Here is a 26,530-nt window from a genome sequence, read left to right as displayed (position 1 = left end):
CAATGTCAGTGACTCAAGGACACTTAAGGAATCTGAATATATGATATAATTATCAGGAGAACTATTAGAAAGTAGAGATAAAACATGAAGAATAGCAGTGGCCTAGGCAGTAAAGACGGAGCATGATGGGTGAAGTTGGGACGAGAGATTGGAATTGATAAAAACACATGCAAATGAAGTATTAGAAGAGCATTTTGAACCGTCTGTAAAAATAGGAACAAATTCATATATTCTTCCCTGTGGTGCGCAAAAAGTTGTTGGTAAGCTGTAGGAGTCGTATTAGATTTGTCAAAAGTTTTGAATGGATTTAGATACGTTATACCATAAGATTTCCATGGGATGAGATGATGTTTTAAAATCGGCATAACATGAATATTAGTAATATCTAAGCTATTGAGAATGTTTGTAGCTCTTGAGAAAAATGAAGGAGTTATTGTTGGCCTAGCATTTTGCAAGATATGTATGAAACGACTTTGTTTGTAGTTAAAAAAGGGATGTGATGGAAGAGATGAAATTTTAAAATAATAATGAAGCGTCAACATTTTCCTTCTGTGATCTGGATTCATCCTAAGAAATAATTTTTGTTTATAAAACATTTTTACTATCATGAAATAATGAAAAGTTAGTTAGATTGTTTTTCTAACTAAAATAATGCAGAAGTTCTGCAAACAATAAAAGTACTGGAAATATAAACTTGATCTCTGCATACTAAATTGCTGAATCAATGCTTAATTCAATTTCAGAATATACATGCTGATTATGGTTAAAGTTACACTTGTAAAAGACTGTAAAAAATAGATAAAATAAACAAAAAAAATTGAAATCTACCATCGCAAATTTCAAGTTATCATGTGAGAACATTATTTTTTTTAACCCAATCAGATAGAAAAACATCATGTTCTCACATGACTCATATTTTGCAATTACCAACATTTAAAAAAGCGATGGCTTTTGATCATTTCAAAATCAATCGAGTTCTAAAATGCTTTTCTAGAGGCCAGAATTTTTTTTCCCCCTGAAAAACTAGTTTAAACCGACCGGTTTTAAATAATCACGTAAATAGCAGATTATGCACCCGTCGATATTTAGAAATCAATGAGTTGTTGTTTTTTTTTAATATAATTATTTTTAAATTGTTCAAGCTCTAAAACTTTATCTTGAGGCCAGATTTATTTTTTTTAAATCCGGTTTAATGATCACAAGACTATTGCATTGCGCAATCGTCCACTTTTGAAAAGGCGATGGGTTTTTTTTTTTTTAATTTCAAAATCATTCAAGCACCAAAATTCTTTTAAACTCTAGAAAAATTAAAAAAACATATAAATACATTACATACATAACTTTTGATACCGTGCTTCGCGGTTTTGCGTTCATTCCCATTTTCTTTTCTGTGCTTTATTGAGCGATAACTTCTTACGATCCTGCCCTTTATTGGCCAGACAGAAAAACACGGGTACACGGAGGACATTCGCTCCAAGTTGCAATTTGTTGTTGGCGATAAATTGCCAAAAGTGATAAATGCCTCAAAAGTGATAAATCGCCACTTTTCTGCCTGTGCATTTTGAAACTTAAAAAAACCCAAACCAAAACAATATCATGTTCTCACACAATAAAAAACACTACTCAAAAAGATTTAATATTTTATCTGAATATAGTGAAGGAGTAGAAGTTTATTTAGTGAAAGAAAGAAAACTAGTCATAAGTTGATCAATAGATGGCGCTGTACGAAAAATGGTTGGATTTTTTTAAACGTGTTTTTAAAATGTTAATTAAAAGACGTGACATGTACACCGCACTTTGAATAGAAAGGCAGTGATCATGTAATTCTTGTTACTCTGCATCTAAAAGGTAATCAAGACTCTGTCATGGAAGGATCGTGAACATTTTTTAAGCAGCTCGTCTCTCACTTTTTTTTATGGTTTTATGAGTTTATGCTTCTTTTATGATTCGGCCTGAGGATGATTAAAAACTGATTTCTCTTTTGCTTTTTCTACGTTTTTTGGCCTAGGACGATTAAAAACCGGCTTTTCACTATAGCATCACTTTGTTGAGTTGAAGGAGCTCTGAACCAAGAGCCACAACACGTCACGTCTTTTAATAGGCATCTTATACCACATTTAATCAGGGACGTTATCTATCACGAGCAACAGTTGAGTAATTTATTTTTCTTTCTCAATACAAATATCCATTGTTTCACGTATACGTAAATGAAATACCAGGCCATTCTGAGTAGCGAATCTACATTTACAGACTTTTAAAAAAGTAGCGTCAATTATAATCACCTTATTCTTTAAATGTTCGCGCTTGTGAAATATCGTAATATGGATAACGTATTATAGCGCCATCTATAGACTATACATGAAATTATTTAGTTCATGAGTTAGATGATGATGACAATCAATAACTTTAAAATTATTTAATTTAAATATTAGCATTATAAATATTGAAATGGATAACTATATTTTAAAGTTCTTGTTTAAACAAATATTAATAAATAATTCCACATTATTAAAATCTATTTCCCTTGGTTTGCGTTGCATTTCTACTTCATCTGGGAAAGTGCAGAGATAAGATTAAAATTATAGGAAAAAATATTTAATTATACCATGAAATAATATCATAATATTTATCTATTATTTTTTCTCATGAAGATAATATACAGAAACAAAATCGTAAGCAGTTCTCTTTGTGTATGTGAACCGATTCCTATGGGGTGGGGGCATAAGGAAGAAACCGGCTGTCTGAAATTCGAACTAAAGGTTTTCTTTGAATCGATTCAGAGAATAGAAGAATGAATAGCATCGTATTACTCGAATGGCGGTACTTTGTGTTTGTTGTTTAAATTAGTTAAGATTTTTTTTCATTCTGCATACTTTTATTACTTAAATAATATCAAGCAACTCAACCATTTAAAACATTGCAAATATTGGTAAAGTATTTTTTATTCTTATTTTGAAATATTCATTGTTCTTTGAAAAAACACATTTTGATGTCCTTTTTGATTAGAAAAGCACTAAAACTTTTTGAAATATATGAGTAAATTGTCGAATTTATTTACTATTTTTATTTAAAAAGTGATATTTTTGGTGAAATTTTCGTTATCTAACCTTTATTATTAACTTATTTCTTGAAATTGATAGCAAAACATTCTTCATGATCACATCATAAGTTCGTATTTTCAAATGCCGTCAGTGAAACTATTTTATTCACACTCTTATTATGATTAACATTCAGATCAGATGGTTATAATGCTACAACTCTGTATCTTCATGTATAAAAAATATTAAGTTCATTTTGGACTAATTAATTGAATTTGTTGACAGTGAACAAAAGAGCAACAAAGAAGAAAAAACAATGTGATCAGATTGACATGCTAATTAAGTGAAAGCAAAGTTGGTTGTAAATTTATTTATTGGCCTATATGTTCTTTTGTACTATACTTCAATACTTCTTCAATAATCTTTTAATATCAAACATCTTTTAACAGGAAATTAATTAACCTTTTTTTAACACTTGAAATTTAATTTGCATGGAGAATTTTTTCCACTTCTGTTTTGATGGTATAGCTTTTCAGTTTTACTTTTTATGTCATTTGTTGTAAATGCTGTGCAATTTAAACTCTTCTTATCTATATGCATGTTGATGCAATTTCACTAGGAAATTCATCAGTGCACATGTTAATGATACAAATGTTAATTGTACACAGGGTTTATTTGTTTATGGTTTTTGTTGACTCTTAAAATAATACATATTTTTATTTGTTTTTATCTTTAAACATCTTAATAAAGTTTCATTTTCAATAAAAAAAAAATTAAAGTAAATATTATTTTGTTGCGAACAAATTTTGAAATATAAGTTTTTATCAAATGGAAAAAACAAGTTGTATTTTTCTGATATATATGTGTCTGTTTTTCATTTTCTTTTTTCTATATTTGTTTGTATTGATGGTTGAAATATTAAAAAAATTTTACATTTATTCTGAATTCTCTGTACAAAACTTATTCTTTATGATTGGTGTAAAAATGATATCAAAATAAAAAAAAAATTACTCTTAAAAAATTTTTCAAACGAGCATTAACTTTATTTTTTTCCTGGTGCTTCAAATTAAAGTATTATTATTATTTTGTTATTTGTTTGAAATTTCAGGGAATATTTCCTAAATTGTGGATAATCATCAAATGCAATGGAACAATAATACCAAAATTTAAAATGGTGAATTCATTTTTTTTTTCAAGGTTTGAAATAAAATACTTGCTTAGAATTTAATTCAACTATAAAGTAATCTGCTGGCAATTCTTTTATATAAAATGCCTGTATAGAAAAGTAGTGCAATTTTATACAACTATTACTACCAATATTTTAAGAAATATTTTGAATGATTGTTTTTGTTTTTACTTTAATTTTTTGGTTTCCTATTAAATCAACAAAAATATGATAAAGTAAATTTCAAATACTATATTTAAATCATTTTCAAATTATTTAAAAAATGAGTTCTGTACATTATGTTTAACCTGTTCATTATAACTTCAGATTTAAATTTTATGGAATATCAAATATTTTATTTTCATTTTTAGTTCTTTTATTTAAAAAGAAATTCATTAATGATTGAAACTGCTCAAAATCTGTAATATTGTGATGATCATCCTTCTTTTTGTACCTACATGAATTATTAGATTGCTAAGTTGAAATTGAGAGTGGGGATATAATCTTTATTTTTTTCCCTCCAAGAGAAAATAATCTGGAAAAGTATAATTTATTTCTATTTTACCTGTTCATCATGCATAGTTTTTAATTTCAACTTCAAAACATTGTAACACTTGATATAATTAATGCTCCTTTCTTTTCTTTTTTTTCCAGTCATTTAATGAAATAAAATCTTTTAATAGAAAATTTTTGAAATGTTTGGAAATGAACAAGATACAGGCTTGCTTCTTAATAGCTTATTATCTGCTGTGAAGAGCATACAGTCTGAGGTAAGGTTGCATGCTTTATTAGCTTATATGTTATTCTATTTTTTTAATCACTTGTTGGTATACTGTTTATAATGCATTAAAAATTTTAGCTGTATGTTGTTTTCTGACTCTACAGGAATCGTACAAGAAGAGAGAGTTTGATTTAGAAAATGAAGATGACGCTGTTACTATTATTTCGTCAACAATCAATTCTTTAACGCGAGGAGTCAGAACAAATTCAACAGAGGAAACATTGGATAAGCAGTTGCATCTTCAAAGACGATGCCATGCTGCTATATTCTTCACTGTCTTAAGGTAACATTTGTAAATTCTGCAACCTTTTTTTATGACTGTATTAAAGGATTTTTATATTAAAAAACCCTGAAAATAATTTGTTTTTTATCGTTATATTGTAAGCATTAATTATTACTTTTTTTAAATTCAAATTCTGATGTTTAATTTCTTTTATACTAACAAATATTGAAAAAAATTAAAGTCAGCCGTTATAATGTAAGAATACCCCCGAAATATGAAATCAAGGTTTAAAAAAATAAAAACTCAATGTAAAACTGCTGTTAGTGAAAGTTAGGAACTGCTGTTTTATTATATACTGTGAGCTATTTTATCATATACTTTTAGCACCACTCTTCTTAATTGCCAATTTTTCGTGGCATGGATTTTTTGGCCCATAGACGTAATGTTAAAATAACTCCAAGCAACGGCCACCATGATGGTGCACCCATCTCATTTTTTAGGAATGTAATCACTTCCTTTTTCTAATTATGAGCTAAAAGGTTCAAGGTCAGGTTAAGAAGGGCCATTTGTATTTCTTGCTTCCTATTGGTTATTAGTGGATTCTGATAAATGACGTTTTTGGAACAAAGACGTCTTTCACGCTTCTTTCATCAGTTAGTCAGTGATCTAAGCTGCAAGGATGTCAAAGTGTGTTTTTCTAAAACTCAAGCAATGCGTTCAAGTTCTGCATCAATATGAAAATAGAAAATTGACGAGAAAGTTAGCTGAATTATTTAACTGTGAAAGAATGCAAATCATTGAAGAAAAGGATTAGATTTTGAAAGAATATGGTGACTTCAAATTTTGTGGTGTCAAATAGATAAAACACAAAAATAATTCAACATAAATGAGGCTGCTTTAGAATGATTTAAATCTGTTCATATGAAGAAAATTTTTGTCAGTGGGCCCATGTTTCAACACAAATCAAAAGAATTTGCGTATGACATGGGAATTAAAAATTTCTCTGCCAGCAAAGGATGGCAAGAACAGATTTCATACAAGGAATAACATCACTTTTTGATCACCGTGTGGCGAAGCAGCCAATGTTGACCTCAATTCATGTGAAGATTGATTGAAATGTCTCCATTTCTTTTGGCTGAGTATTATTACAAGGTATATTCAACATGGACTAAATGACACTTTTTTTTTCCCCTTTGTACAGTGAAAGTATGATTCAAAAATCCAAAGAAGCCAAAAGTGGAAAAATTTAGAAGGAGCGGCTTACCATTAGTTTTTGTGTAAGTGCAGCTGGAGAGAGGGAAAAAAAAGTCCCTGGTCATTTGGAGGTGTCAATGTTGCAGGTGTTTTAAAGGAAAAAATTTAAACCATCTTGGTGTGTCATGATATGTGAACAAAAAAAAAAAAAAAAAAAGAACGTGGATGAAATCATACACTTTTGAAGAATGGTTGGTAAACTTCTACAAAAATAATTAGGAATCAAGCCAGAAAAGTTCTTAAGTTGGATAATGCAGCGCATCATGCACATGGAGCTCGGGTCACAAATGTTAAACAGTTATTTCAACCGCCAAACACAACATCAAAACATCAGCCATTGGATCAAATGTTTCAAGATGGAATATAGACAAATGCTCTGTGACATATCATTGCATATATAGATGGATGCTAAAGTGCTAGTAAACTTTCAAAGAAAACTTCTGTTGAAGATATTCTTAAGTGGATTAAAACCTTCTGGAAAAAAATAAGTTAAGAAGTGATCTCTAAATGCTTCGTTAGCTGTGGTATCAGTAGCAGAGAAATTGAGAGACAGTTAGATTTATTCGACAAACCGATGGCGAAGATCAATTAGCAGAGCTCTCAAAACTTGCTGGAATAGAATATGATACCAAATCCTTCCAGCATGAAGTAGCAGTGGGGTGCTTTGATGCAAATTCTGTTTGGGAGGAACGCCTTTTGATTGACGAATCTGTCGAAGATGAGCGTTTTTACATACCTTTAATCAAATCTAAAATTAATGCAAGATTGATTTAAATTAACTAAATAGTATGCTGTGTGTTTAAGTTTTTTTACAAATTAATTTATTGTGCCTTACTTGCACTGACTCTGTCTTTGGCGAGGAATTTTCTGATATGATTGATAATTGTAATCCAGCTTAACTTTCAACACCAGTGACTTTGAAGAAAATAGATGAAGTCATTGGAAATTCCGACTCAATAACAAATAAATCAGTTAGGGATTTATTTTTTTAAGCGGTTTAACTTGAAAAAATAGTTGCTTTTGAAAAGCGTAAAACCTTAAAAGAGTAAAATTATATTGTTTTTCAGTAAAATGCAAAAAATAATAAATAAAGAACTATTTTCTCTTTAGATAAATCTTGAACATCATTTTAAATGTGTCAGACTTGTTTATATTATGTCTTATAGCTATTATCTTGAATTGTAAAGAATACCCTTCAAAGCAGCCAAATTTTCTCAGAATGGAGTAGTGGCTGCTCAGAGATTCTAATTCTATTTACATTGTACATTTTCGCTGTGTCTTCCTTTATCCTTTTTATTTCCAATTACTTGTATAACTATATCTTTTTCAAATTAATCTCCCTTCTGCTTACATTGTTATTGATAAATTTATTGTAATTTTATAAAATAGGCCTTATTATATTTATATGAAATTATTTTATTTTTAATTTATTTATATTTAAGTTGCAAATGAAATATAATTACATTCTTATCTTTTGTGAAAGGAAAAAAAAAATAATAATAAGATAATTTTTGTATGCACAAAATTGTTATTAAATTTTGCAAAATATAAGAATTTTTTTTTTTTCTCCTTATATTTTTAGATCTAATGGTATAAACTGTGCAGAAGCAAATAAATACTATGAAAGCATTGTTCATACTTTTCCAACTCTGAGTTGGAAATTTTACATGAAACTGAATTTCCGTTGTAAATGGAGTGAATACTTTATTGAGGTTTGTATGTTTCTTTCTTTATTTTTTTTTAACTTTATAAAATGTTTTTTTAGCTATTTTGTATAATATTTTTAAAGAAATAAAGATAATTCTTACTCTGTTCTTTTATTTTTAAAATTAATTTATTTATGTTTACATTTCATTTAAATGATTTGGTGGCAAGTTTAATCTTTACTTTTAATTATTAACCAAATAAATATTTTATAATATTGCTTTAATAAGGAAAAAAGTAAGAGCTAAAATGAATTCAAAAGGGATTTGCACTTATTTCAGCTTGCATAAAAATATTTCATACCTATTACAGAACTCCTCAGTCATTGAAATTTGTTTAGAAAATGCAATAGGTTTTGACTTCTGTAAATGTCTCTGAATTGTTTGCGATATCACACAGTGCTTCACCAGATGTGAATGTGTTGAAGAGCAGCAATCTTAAAGAATGTATGTTACATTTTAATCACTGTAAATATACAATTCTTGTTTTTATACATAATGATGTATTTGGGATCATTTTATTGTGAAAGGTAAAAAATGTATGAAAGCACAAATTTGTATTCTTAATTATGTAACAAATCTTAAGAATAAGCTCAATCCTGAATATGCTGTATTAATCTTACATAGTAATTTATTGCCTTAATAGGCCTACACTTCCCATATCTAGTGTCAATTTGTCTCCTGACAGCTCATATTTTTTTTATATATGGGAAAAGTATGAAATTCAATGTCTTATAGAAAGAGAGATGCATAACTTCTGCAAACAGTATATACACATCTATTCAGTCTGTCTCTGATTAGATGTTGATGGTATTTACGATATGTTGGTTGTAAGCATCAAAACTTTCTAGATTTGTGTGTCGTTGCCGCATATAGTGATTTAATTCTATTGTATGTAATACTAATATTTCTTTTTCTGATATTAAGCATGTATTTTGTCTCTGTTGTATAAAATTCTTTATGCATTTTTATTTGTAAACTTTCATTAATATTAATCTTATTTCCCTGTTGTAGAGTTATGTATTTTATTTCAGTAATATATTGTTCTAATTGAAGTGTCAGCATTCCTTGTCTTAAAAAAAGTCGCATTTTAATTAAACCATGCTGAATTTGTATAATAAAAAGGTGCATTTAGAACATAATTTTATTGCATTTGATTATAAGAACTGTGTTCTTTCTTTTATAGTGTTCTAAAGAGCTTCAGCCTAATATTCTAGCCACTGTTTTAAACAAGATACTTTATGTTGAATGGAATGAAGAGGAACACTTGAAATATTACTCATGGCATACTGTATTACAAGCAATTATTTGGAAATTTTTTATTATTGAAGATTCTTCATTAAGCTCTTCTCAAGATAGTTATACTTTTGCATTTCCATTTGTTTCCTCTAATGTAGAAACTGGAGCCCCTGGTAGTACCTCTAAAATGGATAAGGATAGTTTTGCAAATAGTCAGATACTTCATTCATTCAATAATCTTCTAAATCTTTTAGATGCTGCTTTAATTTCAAGTCTTAGTAGTTTTGATTTTATCAAAATCATTCTTCATGCATATAAAACTGTATTTAGACTGCTTTCAAAAGTTAAAACTTGTGAAAAGGATGTTATAAAAGAACTTTTTCGCTTAAATAATCTTATTGAAACTTGTTGTTTAAACAAGGAGTCTTTAGATGTAATTAAAGCCATTCTTCAGCGAAAAGATGAACAGATTCCACTCAGTCATTATTATACTTTGACTTCTTGGGAGATAAGTGGCAATTATTTGATATTTCTTTTGTGCAACTACTGGGATGATATTTTAAAATTAACATCAGAAGAAATTAACACTCCTTACATTTCATTAAAAGAATGTTTTCCACAAAGTGATAGGAAAGAAAGTTTTAGAAATCTTAGCCCTTTCTTTAAAACTAATTTTGAAAAAGATGACAGCCATTATGTTCTTTCTTTGAAGATAATCATTACCTTACATTACCCTTGTGCTACAAGTAAGTGAAACTCTTTAAATTCTTATTTAGCCTAAATAAGTATTGATAATTCAAATTTCATCTAATTTTTAATAAGAAAATTTTGAATGCATTTACTGAAGAGTTCTCCAAAATATTAAGTTGCTTGTTTAGCTGAAAAACCTAAATTTCATTTCATTCTTTTTTTTTTTTTTTTTTTTTACTGAAAATTAATAATGTCAATTTTGATATTCATTTCAACTTTATTGTTAAACTGAATTATTAACTTTAAATGAGGCTGTGTATTTTATCCTTTCAATTTAATTTTTTTAACTTACTTTTTTTTCTTTGTTTTATTCAGTGATAATTATTTTTAAAAAATTAAATCTTAAATTTTAATGAAGGTATACATTATGCATTACATAATTTTAAATGTGTTAGTGTGCATATTCAATATAATTGAAATAGTTCAAGCAGTTATACTTTTATAGAATATATATAAATTTGATATCTGAAATGTCATATTGGAGGAACAATATATGTAATTATTGTATTTTTTTAATCCTATAATTTTGTTTATGTTTATCAAGTTTATTATCAGGGCTCAAATTTTCATCTCATTGCTCATTTTGCATAGCTGAATTTTTAATGCTATTTTTCAGGAGCTGCTGTCATTCTTTTACTTCATCCAGAAATAAGAGAGTTAGATGAGTAAGTTAGATATTCTTATATCCCACAATAAATATTCAGTGCATTAAATTAATTTAAAGTTAGAATTCTTATTCTCTCAATTTTTTTTTAACTGCAACTTGTAAAAAAAATTTTCTAAGGCCAACTAATACATTTCTTTCACCAAAATCAAAAATTAAAGTATGCTGTTTATTAGGTTCATCTCAAATGTTAGATGTATTCTGATTCTTTTTATTATTATTATTATTTATTTTTTCAGTGTTCTCAAAATTTTAGAAGGCGTAATTGAAAAATTAGATTCTTTGGAAATATATCCAGTTTTAGCTGATACTGTTACTACTGCTCAGTCTAAAGATGCAAAGATGAGACTGCTAAATGTAAGCTAAAGTTTTAGTTTTCTGTTTAAATATTTAAATTATTTTTGTCTGATTTCATTAATCATGTATTTACACTCTTTTATCATTATTGCAGTTGTTTTTCAAAACTCTTTCTGGATTACCTGGGAAAATCTACAATGATGCTTTGGGACATATTCTCAATCATTATGGTGTGAATGATCATTTTCAGTTAAATGATTTTAATGATCAACTTGACTGCTTCACACGCAAAATGTTGTCTAATGATGAAGTTAGTATTTTTCTCCCTTTTCTCGAAATATCCTCATATTTGTGTAACGTGTTATTATATGGTCTGTTATTTTACTTTTATAGGCTGAAAAATGTCTTCTGCCTTTATTTATACAATCTCCCAGAGATGTTATAAAAAGGTTGATTGAGCAAGCATTATTACAAGGTTCGAAGGAAATTACTGTGGTAGACGTAAGTTTATTCATATAGCTGCATAGTTTATTTAAGCAGATGTTTAATTTATTAATGCATTTTAATATAAAAAACTACTTTTATTTAATAATATTTTTGAATTGTAAGACCATAATTATGTGCTGTTTGACTAAATGCCAATATCAGGGGTTATAGATTTTTTCACCATAGTAGTGAACCTAATTCTTATAATATCTGTCAAAATATTACACCCACTTGCTGAAATAGAGTAGGTGTCTGGTGGAATTGTTAATTTTGGAGTCTTCATATGGTCAAAGCTCAAATATTTTGTAATACAAAATAGCTTAAATACAAAAATGCTCTAAAATTGCTACAAAAGAGAAGTTTAATCTAAAAAAATTAAATATCTGTTTAATAAATTAATTTTCTTCTAATTATTTCTTTCTGCAAGTAAAGGAACCGCAAAGATCTAATGACAGACCTTGATTTTTTTTTTTAAAGCAGAAAAATTCTGATTATAGGTCCAATTTCTGCTGAGATACTCCCAATACCATCTATATTTGTGGATTTTTGAGGTTAAACCTCTTAAAATTGTTAGAAATCTGAAGAATGATGTGTTGTGAGATGTTGGTCTTGCCACTTGATCAAAAGTATAATACATCTCCAGTAGCCCCATAATTTCTGAAGTGACAATTCAGGCAATTTAATCAGTTTTATTTGCAATCCTGAAGAACAAAAATTGAATTTTCTTTGTAGAAACATTATTTCCTTTTCATTAACCATGTTGGTGAACATTTCACAAATATAGTGACAAGACCTTAGCATAAATCTTTCTGGTTCAAATATATCATTATAACATTTAAATTAATTTTGAAGGTTTATGTTTAGAATTTTGTGAATTATCCACCTGATAGTTTAACTTTTATTAAATTTACTAGGATAAATATGTTTATATTGAATAGATATATTAAGTTTATTAGTGTTCTTGGCAAGATCAGTGAGTTAAGAAAATTAAATAAATGCATTCTCTGTTGAAAAAAAATTACCTCTAAAGATATATCTTCTTTGAATTTAACAGTTTGAATCCTGTTCTACATTGTAAAGCTTTAACTTTCATTGCTTTTATGAAATTGATAGAGAATTTGTTATATAATTTTAATCGATGAGAAGTTGTTAGACCAGGAAATCAAAACCATTAAATAATTATTCAGTTGATATATTCAACAAGAATTGAAAATACAATTGCTATGAACTGTAAAGTTAAAGTATACAAACTAAAAGAAAATTTTTTTAAAAAAATTACATAGTCATGTAAAAACTAAATAAATCAGTTTTATTTTCTTTCATGGACCCATTTTTTTAAAGTTTAATTATTTAGGTAGTATTATGATGAATGAAAGGTTTGTATGCGGGGCTGGCCATAAAATATTTATTTTCTGTAAACAAAAATGTATATTAAGTTTTGAGGCCAAGAAATTTCAACAAATATCCAACAATCAAAATTTTTTGGAAAATTATTAAATACTTCAAAAAAAAAATTAACTATTCCTAATTAAATTGTTCGAAATTGTCAGTTTATACTTAATGCTAATTTTCTGGATTTTTGATATGAAGTCACACAATTATGCATGCAATTATCTAGTTGCAATATTCACTGCATGACATGCAGCCAGATTTTTTTTAAAATACTTTTTGAGCACTAAAAGTTCATTAATCATTTTCTTATAATACTTATTTGATAAAAGTCTGTGCTCCGTTTAGCAAACATGCATATGATGTTTTGCATGTACTGCATTTTTAAAATTATTATAATTTTGTATTTTCTTTTTTATTATTTAAAGTATTTCAACATGGATTCCCTCCTTCTCGATGAAATAGATTTAAGTTACCTTACTCAAAAGAAAATATTTTTTTAATTATTATTTTCTTTTCTGAAACTAATTGTTTTATTCTGTCATAGATATTGAAACAAATACCAATAGCTTGTTTATATTCAAATACCCTTGTAGAAGAGTTGAAACCTTATTTTATAAAAGATGAAGTAGTTGTGAAAGAGATGCAGAACATGATACATCTGATAGAATCATTAATGGAGGTAAGATTGTGTATTATGATGTTAAATTATTTAATTGTTTTGAGTTCATTTAGAATTTTGTCATTTATTTTCATTAATCTTTCAATAATTACTACCATTTAAATATTAATGCAAAATAGGGGTTTTTTTTCCCCCAAAGTAACATTTTGCAGCCCAATCTTTGGATGCATCAGTGTTTGGGCTTGAGGTTCCACTTAGAAACTTTACATTAAGAATTGTACATGCATTATTGCTATGCTTCCATTTTTAGCATACAATTTAGTACTTATTAATAAAAAAAGTAAAATACTCATTTTATTTGTTGTCAAGCAATTAAAATATTTCTATTATTTCTTAATAAAAATTTCAGATCATATTGTTACAAAATTTTTTCTTCTACAACAAATACCGCTAATCAATTGTAATGACGCAGCACATTTAATTGCTATAGTTCAGCAGCTTTCTTGCTGTCTAATCCTCCAAGACCTCTACATGTCGGCGACTCCGACTCTCTCACACACAACTTCCGCCGATACACACACTTCCTCTGACGATACACATGACTTCTTCTCCAGCTTGATGGTTGGGTTGACGGGGCGCCTAGCCCCGGCAGGGGCTTATCCCCGGTAAGGAGAGACTTCACAGTGCTTTGCTGTCTATACTTTGCCGTGGCCGTCTTCGACGAAATTTGGAGATGACGAGTGTCAGGACTCATTGTGATTGTCTGATATTAGGGTGGGGGGGGTACGCTGCCGTTGGGCTTAGTAAGTTTTTACTGCTTGTGAGCTAGAATTGGCTATTGAGATACAGTATAATTTGAGTTTAAAAAAATAAAAGTTAGGAAGAAAAACTAAGGGGCTGAGATAAATTAAAGTAGTATATTACGGGGTCTTCTAGAGTTTATAGATGGTTTATATTTAGGGATTTTAGCTATTGCTTCATTTTCATTCTTATCCATGTTTTTAAAGAAGTTAGTGGCTAGATTTTTAATGAATTTTTTAAGAGGGGGATAGTCTAGGCATAAGTACATATTTGTATTGGGCATGTAGTATTTCATATTGCAGAAATTTCTAATTAAGTTATTTTGCTGGCGTTCAATAAGTCTAAGATTAGTCTTGGCAGCATATCCCCACACAGGGCAGGCATAAGTTAATACTGGACGCAAGTAGGCAGAGTAAATAAGCATTTTATTTTGTCTACTCATTTTGGAGTTTCGAGAAATTAAGGGATAAAATTTACGAGTTAGGTCTCGAAACTTTTTAGCTGTGTAAATAAAGTGGGGTTTCCAAGTTAATTTACTATCTAGAATAACACCTAAATATTTGCATTCCTTAGACCACAGGACAGTTTGATTTTTAATTTTAACTGGGGAGAAATTCTTTTTACAGTTATTTTTATTAAAAACTATAGCTTCAGTTTTACTAGCATTTATTTCAATTTTCCATTCGACGAACCAGTCCTCAAGAGATTTAATATGTCGGTTTAAAGCTATGGTAATGAAATTTTGATTTTTGTTTCTAGCTAGTATTGCAGTGTCATCAGCGTACATGCACAACATAGTGTTAAATTGCTTGGGGATATCATTAATAAACAAGGAAAATAAAATTGGCCCTAGTTTAGATCCTTGAGGTACACCTGCAAGAATAGGTTTTACTTCCGATTCATTGTTTATCTTGATTTTAAAGGATCTGTAACTGAGGTAAGAAATTATAATTTTGATAAGGTGTGGGGGTATGTTGTAATTAATTAGCTTGTATATAAGACCATCTTGCCAAACTCTGTCAAAAGCTTTCTGAATGTCAAGGAAAACCGCTGCAGTTTTTTGTTTATTTTCAAAACCTTCCTCAATGAATTCTACTGCTCTAATTAATTGGTGGGTTGTAGATAGGTTACGGCGAAATCCAAATTGTTCAGGTGTTAGTATATTATGTTCTTCTAGGTAATTATTTAATCTATTGAGAATTATCTGTTCAGCAATTTTGCTGACAGAAGAGAGTAGGGATATGGGTCTATAACTGCAGGGATCAGTTGGGTCTTTTCCTGGTACTTCTTCTCCAGCTTCAGAGGTCTGTCTTTTATAGCTCCGGGAGGCGGGGCTAGAATCTTCTGACCAATCAGGGCATCTCTGGATGTATCTCGGGTCTTACTAGATGGATCGTGAAAGTTCTCGAACTTTCCGGTATTATCCATTTAGTCGCCAAATTTATCGCCAGGCCGCCAAATGCTCGCCAAGCTCTAAGTTTATTGATCTCAGCACGTACAGGACCGATCGTACAACGGTCTTTCTTAAGATGACTCTATTCGTGCCGGGTAGCAATATTATAGGTTTGTAACAATATTTATTTATATCTCTGCCATTATCAATATAACCTTGAAAAAATATGCAATCCTTACTTAAATCTTTCATAGTTTTTAGAATTTCTTTCCCAGTTGTGTATTTACATTTAAAGTAGTATTTAGATATGTTATTTTAGTGATTGTATAAAAATTTAGTTTTTCTATGAACCAGTATGACAAAAACAAAATTATGTAGGTATGTGCATGACACTGGCTATGAAGTCTTGGTAATGAAAGAAATTGAATTATTTTCATACCTCATGAAAATTAGAAGATATTGTTAAAGAATTTCATGCCTACTTCTTTCTGCAAAGAATGCTTTACATATATATTTATCTCTTTCTTTTCAATTGATGCAACTAAAACTTACACTGTTTGAAAGATATTTAATAAATATCATTATTCAATTGTTTAATTATTCAGTAATTAATAAATATTATAGATATCTTATTACACAGATTTGTAAATTCAAATTATTAGCTCTTATTTGAAAATATTGACTCTCTCAATATATTTGTATTTTATTTAAAAACAAATTGCAAGCGTTTTTTTTTTAAATGAAACTTTACAATTTTAAAAATGAATTTTAAGACCAACTTATTGAATAAATTATCTGCTTTATTAAATCTGTAGACAAGCATTTTAAAAATAAGTATATGATTTAAGGGGGGGGGGGAAATAAGTTTTTGCAATAACTTAAAAAATAAGAGCCTTTAATTAATGATCTTTGCAATTAAATAAATATCCCTATATTTTATAATGAGATGATAAGTTCACTATTTTATTCTCTTAAAAGTTATTACTTTTAATAGTTAAAAAATAAATTATTTTTGCAAATTTTAATCCATTGCATGCTCATTTCAGTTGTGTACATTTGAAAGAGAGAAAAATAAAATACACCTTGTTTGTTAATGCATCACTTAAACTTTAATGAAATGAATTTCTGAAAAATAGTTGAAGATTTATTATATTATAAATAATAATATTTTCTTCTCCCTAGATTCATGCCGAAACACCTATTGTGGATTTTGAAATGTTTCTTCAAGAAATTATTATACCAGCTATTGCAGCTGAAAGGAACATCTCTTTTACATTGGAATGTCTCAAAGTAAATTGCTTTTATCCAGCATCTGCTAACTAGTTTGTGCTTATTTATTTATTTTATTCATTTCAAATATTTAAAAATTCAAATGTATAGAAAGCAACAATTTTTTCTAATTCAATATTAATATTACGAAATTTTGAACACTAGAGTTTTAATTTTTTTAAATTGCATATTGAAAAAATATTTTCAATGACAAAAAGAAGTATAGAAATTTCTATTTAAAATTACAAAATGCTAACTTATCTTACGTTGAGAAGATTACTGTTAGCTGACTAATAATTTAAATAGATAGTAAAATTGTTAAAGGTGTTTAGAGTAAGATATTTAGATGGACAATATTCCAAAAGTAAATATTTTATTTTATTATATAGGGGGTTATTGAATACTTTTTCTCACATTTAATTTCATGAGGATTCATTGTTACAAAAGATCTGGGAATTAAAGCTGTAAACTTTAATATTGGAATATTTTTTTGATCATTAAACAGACTTTGTAACATTTCAAGATATTTTGTATATTAATTGCATTCCATTAATTAATCATCAAGGATGTCATGTTTATTACAACAAACAATTAATCACCAAAAGTATCATGTCATTCGATAGATTATGTTAGCCAATAATGTGCAAACAAACATTTTTTTTTTTTTTTTTTTTTCAAAATTTGACTTGATTTTTTTTTTATATATAAATATGTAAGAGAAAATTAGTTACAAAACATACTCTAGATAATTTAGAAATTTGGTACAACTTTACAAATGACTGTTAAATAGCTTTTCTAATTAATTTCCTTCAAAGCTTAATTATAAACTATGCTTATTTTTATTAAATTGTGAAAGTCAATCCATTGTAATACATTAGCATTGTATGAATTTTTAGTATTAATTCTGATGAAACTTTGCATTTAAGAATTGTTTAGTAAAGGCAATAATAATTAGCTAAAAATTTCAAAGTAGTTTATCACTTTCATTAACAGAGATTATTTTAAGTAATAATTATAAGTAGAAAATAATTAAGAATGAAAAGTACATTTTCAAATCTCAAAGTTGTTCTTTAAAAAGTAATGCTTTGGTCATTGAAATAATCGGTAAGAATAGACCAGCTACACTTTTTAAAACTTCAAGATGTGAAAAACTAATAAAAAGTGCAGCACTCAGAAACATATTAAATGTTTATTCTTGACTTCAAGAAGAAAAATTCTACTAACCAAATTGTTAATAAAGTTCCACATCATTTCACAAAAAGCACTCTTTTTACATTTGAAAAAAAAAAAAAAAGAATGTTCTTTAAGTACATCTGGAAAGAAGTGACCTAGTTCAGTAGATAAACACTGAAAAGATGATGATATTACATTATATTGTATTTTTAAAAAAAATCATGCATTTTTTTTCCCATAGGTATTAGATACCAAGAGTAGATAAAGTTTTAAATGATGATAAAGGCATCTTTTTGAAAAATATTAATCGAATAAGATTATTAAAAAATACAGGTTATTAAAAAACTTTTGATTTTCTTTTGAAAAATGAAAATGTTTAATTAAAAACATAATATTATTTTGTGGAGGATAAATTATTTGATAAAAATTACTGATTTGAAGAAGTACATCAATTTATTACCTTGATAAGACATGGGTAAATCACAGCTTTTCTCCAAGTTGAGTAGGACAAGATAAAAATTAAAAGTAGCTATGAGGCCTCAAATTCAAATTTAACAATGAATATTCTGCAATAAAAGGCAAAAGGGGAAAAAAATTAATTACTCATATCAAATTGAAAAAAGTTTTATTCATGACGCTGCAAACATTTTTTTTGGGGGGGGGGGTGATTAATATGAACAAATGTATAATAACCATGTGTAGAACATATTCTGCCAAGATAGATTGGAACAGAATATAGAACTCTCTTTGAACTATCATTCAGGCTATAAAAGTTTGAAAAGCAGAGCTCAAATAGAGTGAATTCTTGTGTTTGGAATGTTCATCTCCTGCAAGTTCAGTCTACATACTTCATGATCTTGCAATTGTTTGATGATGATTTGCTGTTTGTGTCTTGTTAATTTATGAAAACACTGTTTTGTATATGCTTCTTCTGTGTTTTATGTAGTATAATGTCATTTTTTTCATACTAAGCATATTGGACTTTTTATTATATATTCACCTGATAGATTTTTCTGCAATATATATACTTTTGAAAAGAATTTTATTTCTTAAATTATAAATTTGTGTTCCTAATTATTAAGAGCTAGGAATATTCATTTTGATGAAGTCACTCTTTCTCTTTTCATAAAGAAATTTAATGAAATTTTGATCTCATAAATAGTTTTCTGAATAAAATAGGTACTTTTTCTAAAATCACCAAATCACTGCTTTTTCTTTTCTAGTCTCAGAAATTTAGTTAAATTAAAGTCTCTTTACTAAATATCATTAATTTCAACTCTTGTTACCTTCTTTCTTGTGTAAAATAAGATTGTGTATTGTTTTAAAATAATACATTTTAACTGTAAAAAAGCATCTTATCCTCCACTATTTTCTTCATTTGTAATTCATAATAAGCAAAAAAAAAAAAAAAAACTAATTATTAAATTAAATATTATCTTTAGAGGCATTCAAAATATATATTTTATTTTTTATACTATGCAAAATGTATACTTCGTAATTATTACAGTTTAAATTTATAATTTGATGAATAACATTACTTATATCTTTGTTTATCCGAAACATTTTTCTACTGAGTGAATTATAAAAGTATACAAATTGTGTATTGTATTTGGCTTTTTACATGTAAGGAAAAATACTGAAAAAACTTAACATGTTTATATTATTTTGTATTTAGATTGATAATTTCAAAGTTGGTGGTATCAATGCCTCGAATAAAAGCCATACAAATTTTTTTTAAACCTCTACCCAATTTGTCTTTAAAAAAATTATTGCTCAAATAATAAGACAGTCATGAATCATATTCTGATTTAATTTAAATTATCATATTTGGCGGCATGAAAATTTAGAACATCTGAAAGTTAAAGTCCTTTTTAAGTAACTATTTCCTCTTATACTGATGCTTTTGATTTTAAGCTACAAAATATTTTATATTGTTTTTAAAAGTTATTTCATTTTTTGGAATAATTTTTGTATTTATTTCAATTTTCCTGCTTAATTTTACTAATTATTTTTTTCAGGTATCTGCAAACATCTTGGTTCCTAAAAATGCATTGAAAATCAAGACTGGGGTACTTTTACTCCTTATCAATTGCCTAAATAATGTTGTTTCTAAATGCATTCAATTTGGTGATGGAAAAATAAAAGAACTAGCAGTAACTACACTTTCAATTTTGGAAAGCAGTGAAGTAATAACAGGTATGAAGCATTAGATATTTGGTTTCTTGAATCAGTCATAAAAATTGCAAAATGAATTTCTAATCAAAATAATTAATTTTGCTTTTTTTTTTAATTTGTGAAAAAAATGCCCCTAAGATTCCTTTTAATTTAATTATTTCATTATATGCATCTGGGGTTTATAAAAAGGAAATTTATATATTGGAAAATTATCACATATATTCACTGAAGGTGAAATAGCTGAAAATGTACTTTGGGCCACAGAAAAATATAAATAGCAGTATAAATCTTACTCTTTCCCATTGTTCAAAAGTTTCTTGAGTTTTTAATTATATAGATTATATCAAGGTACATAATGTTAAAATTCTAATTTTTGAATAAATAGTAGAATTTGTTATTCATGGTATCTAATTTACTGCATTTTAAATTAGCTATTTGATTTATAACTGTTTAAGAACCTTCTTCACCTTTTATGCTCTCCAATAAATCTATTTAAATATTCAAGTCTAAGCAATATCATTTTACAAAAAATCCTTCATAATTTAACCTCTCTTTAGGAACAACTGATATTCAGGCCACTGCAATACCAATACCTTTCTGCATTTTAAATCAAATGCTTTATATGCCTAACTTAGCATTTATTTTTATTTATTTTTCATTATTTCTATATCTACTTTAAATATAATGATTATATATTGTTACATATTTTGTGAATTTCATATTGACTGAAAACTGGTTTTATACAAAAAAAATTTGGAATTTTTCAATAAATCTTCTTTTTTCTACATGCTTATTTTACAAAAATGCTTTTAAATATTGCATATGACAAACAACCCTTGATTAAAGTTGCAAATCATTATCAACTTTCTTTAAAGCAAGAATATCTAAAGCCTTTCTTTCTACATCAGTTTCTGGTTGATCCCTTAAATGGCTGAATCCTTATTCTGACCATTCTGACCAAATCTTTGCTGAAAATACGCACACATGCCTATTCTTCACTATAGTCAAAATTCAAGAAAATTAATACTGCGTTTCTAGAGAAATTTGAAAAGCATTTTAATCTGAAAATGCTTGATTAATTAAATATTAGGATTTGCATTTTTTACAAACAAAGAAATTAAGCTTATTTACCTATGAAACAATTTTGCCATATAATGATTTCAACATCGTATTATTTTAGATACACTGAAAACTATCTGCCATGATGACGCATCCTTCTCTTATTCCCCATGTGTTCTTGTATATAACAGAAAATTACTTGGAGTGACATCATACCAAGGTAATATTATTTCTTTGTATAAATAATTAAAATTCATATATAGTTTCATTATGTTGAATTGCCATAATCAACAATTCTATGTTCATTTTATAATTTACTATTTTAATCTTATTATACACTAAATGGCTATTTTATTTTTTCTCAGTGAAAATATGTTTAACTAAACAGTTTTATCTTTTAATTAATGAAATTTAGTCTGTTTGAATTTATATATGCGTATAGTAAAACCTATTTATAATATTATTTGGATTTAGAAAGAAATATGGTTATTGACAATTTAAGCATTGTTTATTTGTCTGTGCATGTACTAATTTTATTATATTTGAGCCATATTGTACATGTTTACTGATATCAAATTATATCTTTCAAATTTTAAATATTCTTCAATTTAAATGTTGTAGCTAAACTTTTTACTAACAATAAAAGGGGGTTGAAAAGAGGAAAGCCATTTCATTGTTGCCTGCCATAAGACAAATTAACTTAAAACAATGAATTTGGCATAGCAAATTTTTTTGCTTTCTCAGAAATCATTGGTCCAGTAATTGGAGATTTTTATCATAGTATAACTTTCTAAATATCATTATTTATAGTACTTTTAATTTGTTATCATATTAATTTTTTTTCTCTGCAGCATTGTCAATGTCATAGTAGTTATTTTTCTGAAGAAAAGAAACACAATCAGCTGAGAAATTCTGTACTTTTCAACAGCATTGACTTCGCTTTATTCGTTGATAAATTTCTGAATTTACTGTAGCTTTTCTTTAAATACCAATTTTTTTATTCATGCCATTGTGGATTTAAGATGTCAACACGTTAAAAAGAATGTCAAGAAACAAGTGGTCAGGCTGAAATGCTAATTATAAAGGAAGAAAATTGGCAGTGTCTATCCAGAGATAGAGCCAAACCTGGAAACATTTCAATTGCTAGAAATCTTATTCTCTCTGCTACAACAGATTCTGGCTTCTACTTTCTCTCCCCAATTTCCCTGCTATATCACATTCTGGATCTTGGGTTGTCATTTTCCAAGAGGGGGGGGGGTATCAGCTTTTTTAAATAAATAAAATTGTTGTAGACAGGTACATCTCAAAAATATTTATCATTGTAGATAGGCTCAAAATACATTGAGAAGAAATAGTAATTCTGGGAATACTGCAGAAATTCTACTGGGCCTAAAGAAAATATAGTTGTAAGCAGGTTTCATTATAAATAATATTCCTCTCCAAAGTGTTTAAAGTTCCTGCCATTTTTTAATAAAATATGTTTATCATATTTTTTAAACTTCATTTATAACGTGTTGTCTGAATATCAGATTTGTCCATCATTAAAATAATAATTTCAATTTTTATTTACACATTTGGATATATCAATTTACTAAGTAATAATCCTTTACAAATGTAAGAAGCATGTATACTCCTAGTTTTAGATTTAAGCTAAATCTAAAAATCTTACTAGTAGAGTTAAATGGAAGTTGAGTTTTGTTCCCAGATTTTTACAATTTTCTTTTAAGATTTTTAAACATAATCTTTTGCATGTTCAGTATTTTAGATGTCAATGTAACATATATTAATAGTCTTGGATTCTGCTCCTGATTTTTGAAAACAGTCCTAGTCTACTTTTCAGGAAAGTACTTACTTCATTGCTAAATATTGTTCTACAATCAAAGAATAACACATGTCAAAACTCAAAGTTGAAATCTTGGACCTTGGCATATTCTTAATTCAAACCAGAAATATAATCAGTTGAATTTTTACCTTCATTAGCAGATATCCTGTGATATATATCACTTGTTCAAAACTTTATTTCTTAGCATATAAAATTTATGATTTTGTGTTTTAGTATTAATCAACCAAATATTTATTTATTTATTCTTTTAATAAAAAAAAAGTAAAATAATTGAGAGTATGTTTTTTTTTAAATATAAATAATTTACATTTATTTCTACAATTATTAGCTCTCAACAACAATGAATGGCAAAATCAATTTAATATTAAATCTCTTATCCATGATTTTTTCTCCCTCTTTCTTCTTTTCTTATTGTTATAAATTATTTTATTCATATTATTTGTAGAATTGAAGGGTGTAGAATCCAAGTTAAATGATTCTCTATGGTTATGGTGCTGCAATAACAAAGTTAGTAATCTGTTTCAAGAAACCATTTTGGAAAAGAAGATAACTTATGAAGATTTAATTTCCATTTTAATTTCTGTAAGTAACATGTTCAATTCCAGCATATTCATTATTTGTTAGAATCTTACTAGAAACAAATATTATATGCTTATTTATCTGCATTTTTGTTTAAGGTCTTGCCTCACTTGACAAAAGAGGAATGGTTTGAATCAGCACGTTTAATTAGAGAATATGTTAAATATTCAAATCTAGATGTTTCATGTACAATGCCCTGGCTATTACCAAAAAGTATGTATTAATTATTCAGTGATATTCCCTTCTAAATTATAACATTGTGATGTTTACTTTGATGAAAAAAATGTACATCATTTATTGAAAGCATTATAAAATCAAATCCAGAGAGGATTAAATATGTTGCATAAAGCACATCCCTTTGAAAACGTATTTATTACCATGATGAGCAATAAAAATTCATGAATACTCAAATGTTTCGGTTTATTTATAAAAATAAATAATTTGCAATTAATGTTCAAAAATTACTCAAAGTACCATTCATCAATTAATATTTTTATTAAACAAAAAAATGCATTTACTTTTATTTTTCAGGTGATCCTCAGTTGTACGCTGTAATTCGTTGTTTGATGGATTCATACTATTTTTCTCTTGAGAAGGGTGTTTTTGATCTGTATTACATGTCAAATTGCTTCACAAATACAATGCAAGTAAGTATACTTTCATATTTTCATACAGTTATTTGCATCTTGTGAAATCAAAAATCATTAAATGTTAATAAAATTAAAAAGTGATAACAAATATTTTTGATATATTTACAAGAAATAAAAATGACATCAAATATGATTTTTGATTACAAAATTCCCTTTCTACTTGCTTAGGGGAAATTAACCTTGCAAATACAATAATGATAATCAGCATATTGTATTACAAATCTATCATTAATTTACTTCTAACTCCTTTTTAAGACTAGCCATGGATTCATACCATTTCTCCTGAATTATGCTGGATTAATTTTTCATTACAGACCAGTCTCTGAATAAATAAATGAAATTTTTCTCATTCTTACTAATCTTCCAATTTGTTTGTACAGCATAGCTCTAATTTCTAATAAGTTATATCTAGCTGTTGTGCCATAAAGCCTTAATGCCTATCTGTAGCAAGTTGAACTTTAATAAAGCAGGGGAATATGATTTCAATTAATAAATATAATATAAAGATATCTAATATGCTTTAAAAAGTACATAATAATAAAAATTTGACCACATGATAATCAAATGATTGTTTTTACTCAAATATTATATTTTTTAATTAGCTTTCAGGTAGAAATGTGTAAGCTTTTTTTAGGAGCCGGCCAAAATAAAAGTCATTAATATTCATGTGATGAATATAATTACAACTGTATTTTTAAAAGTTGCTCATTACTACTTTACAAGTTAGTGATAATAAATTTAATTTCAATTAATATACTTCTATGATAATTTTTCAAAAAAAAAATTTCTCATAAAATAATACTATAAATTAACTGCATATTCATCAGCAATAAGTTTTGCATTTAATAAAATAAGTAATCTTAAACTTTACATTTTGCTTTCAGAAAATTTTGAGTGAAGAAGTTGATTTACATTTGTATTTGAATGTTTTTCTGGATGTGTGTCACCTAACCTTGAATAATGCAGATGAAATCTACACTAGTCTTCTACCATTTCTTTTGAATGTTAAAAGAACTGTCGAAGATAAATGTAAAGATAAACATTTGAAAGTAATTTACTTACAACTACTTTGTGATGGCATAAAAGGTCTTCCAAATTCTGAAGAAAAATTGTCTTTTTTCAGTGACAATTTGGTTAATTAATGTGATTTGTAAGCTCGTTAATACATCTTTCTCAGTTGTGTAAACCATTTGTCAATAAAAGCATGCTGATTATAAAATTTCATTTATTACTAAATATTTTTTTTTTATTGATGATTATAATGTAGGTTTGGGAGGCCATTCAAGATGAATATTCTGCAAAAAGAACAAAAAAAAACATTATTATATAATACATTCTGTACGAGTATTTAATTTCTAAGCAATTAGAAAAATGCTTTAAAGTTAATAAGTCTACTGGAGAATAAATATTTAAAGTCTAATTTTTATGTAATCTTCAGTAAAACATTCTTGTCATTTTAAACAAATACACTTTTTCATCAAAAACAAGACGAGTTAAGAAATTTTGTATTTCATAATCGACAGTGATGTGAATTGGTTAACAAATCTCTCTCCTCTCACCATTGAAATGGCCTGAAATACTGATATATCAAGCTTCATAAATTGATTATTTTAGCTGCAGAAATGCAAAACATTTTTGTTTAAAATGACAGTGTGTTAAAAGAGTATTTTACTAAATATCGTAGGAAAATTTAGACATTGGATTAAAGAATTACATAAATATAATAAGTTAGAAGAATATTGCAAGTATTTATGACATCAAGCTCTAATGTCACTTTTATAAAGCAATCAGAACAAAATTACTTACCTCCACATCAAGTTCTAATATATCTGCATTAGTGTTGAGTAATGTACCTAAGCTTGGACATGTTCGTCCAAAATCACCATGTACAAATTCTTTCACATATCTTTTTCAGGTTGAGGACATGCAATAATAAATATTTCAACTGACACAAAATCATATTCTAAATCCAAAATG

At 27.4% G+C, this 26,530-nt stretch overlaps 2 protein-coding genes across 7 annotated transcripts in view; one reads left to right on the top strand and one right to left on the bottom strand.

The window, feature by feature from the left end:
* Positions 1–2,694: 2,694 nt before the first annotated feature.
* LOC129981252 (uncharacterized) lies at positions 2,695–25,772 on the top strand. 6 transcript variants are annotated; one of them, XM_056092017.1, is made up of 17 exons: positions 2,695–2,929; positions 4,887–4,973; positions 5,089–5,267; positions 8,044–8,173; positions 9,351–10,149; positions 10,770–10,818; positions 11,057–11,174; positions 11,269–11,424; positions 11,508–11,615; positions 13,537–13,671; positions 16,988–17,095; positions 20,266–20,443; positions 21,603–21,701; positions 23,770–23,906; positions 24,002–24,116; positions 24,435–24,550; positions 25,438–25,772. In XM_056092017.1, exons 2-17 carry the CDS (start codon positions 4,899–4,901, stop codon positions 25,693–25,695), a joined length of 2,760 nt encoding a protein of 919 aa, XP_055947992.1. In that variant the 5' UTR covers positions 2,695–2,929; positions 4,887–4,898; the 3' UTR covers positions 25,696–25,772. The 6 variants fall into 6 exon arrangements, with proteins under 6 accessions (XP_055947992.1, XP_055947991.1, XP_055947990.1 ...); XM_056092016.1 differs by having other exon boundaries at positions 4,858–4,973; XM_056092015.1 differs by having other exon boundaries at positions 2,705–2,820.
* LOC129981254 (tRNA pseudouridine synthase Pus10-like) overlaps positions 25,709–26,530 on the bottom strand; it is a 19,065-nt gene continuing 18,243 nt past the window's right edge. The window contains exons 14-15 of the mRNA XM_056092021.1: positions 26,360–26,459; positions 25,709–25,848 (exon numbers count right to left, since the gene is read on the bottom strand). Of these exons, the coding sequence (XP_055947996.1) occupies positions 25,810–25,848; positions 26,360–26,459 (139 nt within the window). The 3' untranslated portion in view covers positions 25,709–25,809. The remainder of the gene's footprint in view (positions 25,849–26,359; positions 26,460–26,530) is intronic.

Source organism: Argiope bruennichi, chromosome 8, assembly GCF_947563725.1.
Source record: "Argiope bruennichi chromosome 8, qqArgBrue1.1, whole genome shotgun sequence".
Classification (NCBI taxonomy): domain Eukaryota; kingdom Metazoa; phylum Arthropoda; class Arachnida; order Araneae; family Araneidae; genus Argiope; species Argiope bruennichi.
This window is presented reverse-complemented; position numbering and strand designations above follow the sequence as displayed.

Excerpts from the sequence above, each read along its gene's own strand:
- LOC129981252 (XM_056092015.1), top strand. Across the intron at positions 11,425-11,507 it reads AAATGTTGTCTAATGATGAA|GCTGAAAAATGTCTTCTGCC; the intron begins GTTAGTATTTTT and ends TTACTTTTATAG. Across the intron at positions 13,672-16,987 it reads TGATAGAATCATTAATGGAG|ATTCATGCCGAAACACCTAT; the intron begins GTAAGATTGTGT and ends TCTTCTCCCTAG.